General features: G+C 35.7%; 1 protein-coding gene across 1 annotated transcript; it reads right to left on the reverse strand.

Moving 5' to 3' along the window:
- Positions 1-299: 299 nt before the first annotated feature.
- On the reverse strand, positions 300-3,164 carry LOC149202113 (laccase-12-like). The gene is made up of 6 exons (XM_089399900.1): positions 2,937-3,164; positions 2,441-2,592; positions 2,054-2,298; positions 1,835-1,963; positions 772-1,719; positions 300-677 (listed from the first exon to the last, which is right to left on the reverse strand). Exons 1-6 carry the CDS (start codon positions 3,045-3,047, stop codon positions 547-549), a joined length of 1,716 nt encoding a protein of 571 aa, XP_089256026.1. The 5' UTR covers positions 3,048-3,164; the 3' UTR covers positions 300-546.
- Between the last annotated feature and the right edge of the window lie 2,078 nt (positions 3,165-5,242).

A 5,242-nucleotide genomic window follows, 5' to 3' on the forward strand; every position in this document is an offset into this window, starting at 1 on the left:
CTCACTATTGATTGACGACCAGTTTATAATTACTGCACAAAACCATGAGAGATTCATTACAAAAAAAATCATTTTTATAACAGCCTTTTCAATGATGAACAGCACAATTATCTACTCATTAGAACATTGGACTGTTTCTCAGACTTCTCAATTATGAACTGTACAGTTATCTACTCATTAGAAGATCGGACTGTTTCTCTGTTTTCTGTTTAAGTGGTTTTTATGTGGTGGATTCAGATTGTGGACGCGCAGAAAATATTATTAGAACACACAAAGTTTATGTGGTTTGTCATTGAATAAGAATATAAATGAATGGCATTAGTTTTCCCTGCAATTTAGTTACAGACTGACAATCAGTTCATATCAAAACTTACCTAATGAATTGTCACTGAATAAGAATGCCAACGATGGCATCTGCCGCGAATTTAGTTTGCAATCGAACAAACAACTGGTGATCAATATTAATATAAGAAAAGAAATAAGCAGACAAATATAGTAAGAATGTCGTCGGTCATTAGGCTCGATCTGTATCCATGGCAGTTGTCCTCAGCATTGTGGAAGGTCTAATGGGGGCGACTGGAGACTCAAAAGAGAATCAGGTCCATTGTTAACCACAAAAACCATCGCCAACCCCCATGTTATGTGCACGTCTAAGTGGCAGTGCATCACCCAAGCTCCTGCCATACATAATCACCATCACCAACATCAGGGCATTTTAAAGTAAGAGACAGCAACAAAAGTAAGGGGAATGCTGTGTAACTTTTGGCTTACCAGGATTGTCAGCAACGAATCTTATGGCAGCCCAGCCATTGACTGGAACGTTCACAGTGTTGCGCATAGGAGGATCCACCAGGTTGAACTTCTGAGGATCTGTTTGTGCATTATAATTACCAAACCCTGCTCCCACGATGTAAAAGTCATAACCATGGAGATGGATAGGATGGCTTTCACCAGCAAATATATTTGTTCCCTGGAGAATTACTTGAACTGTCGCGTTATAGTTAAGAACTTTCACTTTCGTGGATTTCACCGGGGACCAGAGGCCTCTGCTTACGTTCTTCGCAGTAAAATCAAATTGCACGGGAGGGTTGTCGGGGAAGTCCGTTGTGAATACCCCTTTCATGCCAAAATGCTGAGCTTGAAGGATTGAAGAAGTCGATGGCAGAACAAACGATACGTTATTCATACTCGCTGCAAATCTAGATCCGTTGGGACCTCCACAAGACTGTCCTGGACATTTGATCAGTCCAAGACCTATAGTGTAGAAGAGATTTTCGACCACCCTATGAGGAACAAAGACCGGGTGGTCGCTCGAGGCCAAGCTTCTTAGACCATTAGCGAACTTAGTTGCAGTCTGGGTATCGTTATAAAATGGAAGATTAGGCATGGTTGGAGTTATTGTACTGCCAGAGCTTCCCTTGTATTCCAGAATGGCGACGGTGGTGGTGTTATCGAAGGGAACTCCTTGGGCACTGGAATATGCTCGAGCAGCCATGTAATATCTTCCTGAAGCTTGATCGGCAGTGAGAAGTACATCTGTTGTCTGACCGGGGCCGAGCATAAGAATGTTGGTCTGAAAAGGCTTCGTATACGAAGCATCCACAGCCACGACAGTCAATTTGTGGCCACCTACTGAGAAGAATAGATCGGTATTGAGTGCAGCATTGATCACCCGTAGAAGCTTAGTTTCCCCAGTCTGCACTGACACGCGAAAAGTATCTGCATCCATCACCTGTGATTAGCCAAGCTCTCTAAATAGAGTGGATCAGGTTCGCCTTTCAATTTTGAAATAACAGAAGAATTTCAGTCTCTAATTAGATGCATAGAAATTTACCTGAACCTGAACACTGGTATAGGTCTCCTGGCTGTCCATTTATAGTAAACGCATCTGAAACGTTGGGGGCAGCCCCTGTTTGCGTTGCTTGCTTCACAACATCCATAGGGTTCCTATTCCACCACTCCCCTGCGATTGCAAACACGGACTGGCATTATAGTGAACATAATTGAATATTGCTAATTGGAATCACAAAAGATAGAATCAGTGGTAGCATACCTAGAAGAATGGGAACCTGGCCATGGGGTCTCGTAAAGGGGTAAGAGGTTCCAACCCTTGGACTGACGATCAAGGCTCCATAGACAGTAGCTCTAAGCCATGAACTGTGGGCATGCCACCAGAGAGTCCCTTCTTGACCAGTGATGTTGAATCTATATGTGTAACTACCCCCCGGGCGAATGGGGCATTGGGTTATAAATTCAGGTCCGTCCGCCCACCCTGTGCGAAATTGGCGCACTCCGTGCCTGCAAACACAATAATATAGATACACAATAATCTGGCTATGACATTTACTATGAGCAAATTACTATCGCATTATTGCTATGGCATTTATTAATCTTAAATTCCAGTTGTATCAATCTCAGACACTTTGAGTTTGGGACGTACCAGTGAATTGTAGCATTATATTGGGCATTGTTGTACACTTTGATCATAAGAGTATCTCCGTTACTAACATGGAGCGTTGGACCAGGAAACTGGCCGTTGACAGTGATGATATTCTGCGTCCCACATAACCTCTTTACAGATGTCGATTGAAGCTGAATGTCCAATTAACCAACTACAAAACTTTAGTTTGGAAGTCAAAGAATTGGTATATATATATATATACATACATACATGAGTGCAACATCCATCATAATCCTGAACTATAAGATGTACAATGATTCAAGAATCTAATATTTAACAAGTATTGGTACAAATCAGTTTTCAAATACGTAGCCGAAAGATTGACAAGATATTGTAATATACAAATCATATTTACTAATTAAATAAAATATAAAAATACTTATTGATCTCATATTCACACATCCTAGCGCCTTCACAAATCCAAGTGCAATATTAAAAAAAGGGACATAGCGACATTAGTGAAGTGAACACCTACAATGAATGTCTCACTTCGTAGCTTCGCAGAGGCCATAGTACTCAACAACGCCAGGCAAACGATCATCCAAATAAGTGGAAGTGGAAAACCATGTTGATTAAATGTTTCCATTGCACTGTGATTCAGTTACGCAGTATAACCAACACCAGAAGAGTGAGCAAATCTATTATTTTTATACTGTACCGCTTCGATTTCACCTTCAAAATCCACAAAACATGTACCAATGTGGACTGAGTAAGAGAAGGAAATAGACCTGCATTACAAAAGTAAGGAGATCAATTATATATATGTAGAAGTTCAGTGATAAGTCTACGTTGAAGTTGTTAGAAACAAATATATTTGGTGAAGTTAGGCGTTGGGTTGCCTAAGATACAAGTTTAGTCAGCGTTTAAGACTAGTAATTTCAACGATAAACGATTTGCATGCTCGCTAAAACGCAGCTGGTCACAAATGCCTATATTTTAAGATCTTTAAACTAAATCTCAGCACGCACTCTTCCCGCGCTATCATTGCAACTGTTAATAAGTTTTACCGAAACTCCCTTTTTATTACAAGCTGCTGAGACTCATTATTATTACTTCTAATTTCGAACCTTATTATTACAACCTAGGCTGCCGACACTCGTCACTTTTCTACTTAAAGGAATTTTATAACAGGGGCTACTGAAACCCATTATTATCACAGCTAATTGCAAGCGCTATTATGATCGCAGCTGCTTCAACTCACTATTATTACAGCGCATCTCAAAATTTGTATTTTAAGCTAAGTGACTGTTCGCGTTTTAACTTCGAAGCGTCAGGGTAGATTATTCAGTTTCGAATATTCCTGAATCAAAACTATTCACGCCTGGTAAACATTTCCATTACCTAAAAATGTACATTAGGTAATCTTTTCTAGACTCGAAAGGGTGATCGGTTATGATGAAGTTCTATAATAAAATTTAATTATTTTTTGATGTCATTACTAAGTGAGATATTGAATTGGTGTATACATGCTATTCACAAAAATAAGGATGGATAAAGGGTGATCGGTTATGATGAAGTTCTATAATAAAATTTAATTATTTTTTGATGTCATTACTAAGTGAGATATTGAATTGGTGTATACATGCTATTCACAAAAATAAGGATGTTGATCCATTGATTATGGTTTAATTGATTTAAAATATTGAAATGGTGTGCTATTTTCAAAAGTAAAGAGGTTAATATATGGATTATGGATTATTGTTTAACTGATTTAATTTAAAATAAGTGTTTTATTTTAATTTGATTAATTATTATTGATTTTAATATTTTTTGAATTGAGTTTAAAGATTTATCTTACAATCTAGTATGAGGGGATGTGTAATTTAGTCAGTTTTTAAGTTGGAGTTGAAAAATATCCCTTAAAAAAACATTTAAAAAAATTGTTATTGTAATAAAACTTAAATGATTATACTTATTTGGTTAGTTTTTATAAGAAACATTACAAAACATTAATAATACTAAGGTTCATTTTACTATTACAGTCCAGTATGAAAAATAAGTGGTAAAAGTATTTCACTTTCACTTTTGAAATTATAAATAAAATATTTACATATCTATATTAAATAATATAATTTATATAGCTTTAGAAAAATAAAATAATTAAAAAAAAAACTTATTTTTTTCTTATAAATATTTTAATATAGAACTTAAATAAATTGTTTATATATATATAGTGTGTGTACATGTGTATTAATGTTGACTTTAGTGAAATAATTCAATAGTCAAGGTAAAATAATTTAGTTAAGTATTAATAAGAAGAAAATGAGTAGCTCATTTAATTTTTAATATTAAATAATAATAATAATAAATTATTCAAAAATACAATTTAAACAATGAAGAATTGCACATGGTCTGTATATAGAGATTAAAAAACTATGATAGATCCATCTTAATCAAGCATTTATGAAGGATTAAAAGGGATCAAATCTTTTCACTTGTATTTTTTTTTCAAGTTTTGCATTCTAAAAGGAAGTTTGCATATAATAAGATTTGATCCCTCTTTGCTTTTAGTAGATCAATAGTTAAAATGGATCTATATTGATAGAGTATAGTTGATCATTCATAATTATTGTTTTATTGAAAGGTGTTATGGATTAATTTAATTTAAAATAATATATATTTTAAATATTTTAACTTTTCAATCATTTTTAACTATATTTTATTAGGTTGAGTCAACTTTGGCTCCACATGCTTAGGGGCGCTGAAGAAAAACGAGCTACCAGGGTTTCAATAGGCTGCGGGATTCTTCATCCATGAATGGAGGCAGAGGAGGGAGCTCGT

This window comes from Pinus tabuliformis, chromosome 2_1, assembly GCF_031772625.1.
Source record: "Pinus tabuliformis cultivar Carrire ecotype Pingquan chromosome 2_1, CPIR1, whole genome shotgun sequence".
NCBI classification, from domain to species: Eukaryota; Viridiplantae; Streptophyta; class Pinopsida; order Pinales; family Pinaceae; genus Pinus; species Pinus tabuliformis.

Excerpts from the sequence above, each read along its gene's own strand:
- LOC149202113 (XM_089399900.1), bottom strand. The coding sequence starts at position 3,047 with ATGGAAACATTTAATCAACATGGTTTTCCACTTCCACTTATTTGGATG. Across the intron at positions 1,720-1,834 it reads ATACCAGTGTTCAGGTTCAG|ATACTTTTCGCGTGTCAGTG; the intron begins GTAAATTTCTAT and ends TGATGGATGCAG. Across the intron at positions 678-771 it reads ATTCGTTGCTGACAATCCTG|GAGCTTGGGTGATGCACTGC; the intron begins GTAAGCCAAAAG and ends TATGTATGGCAG.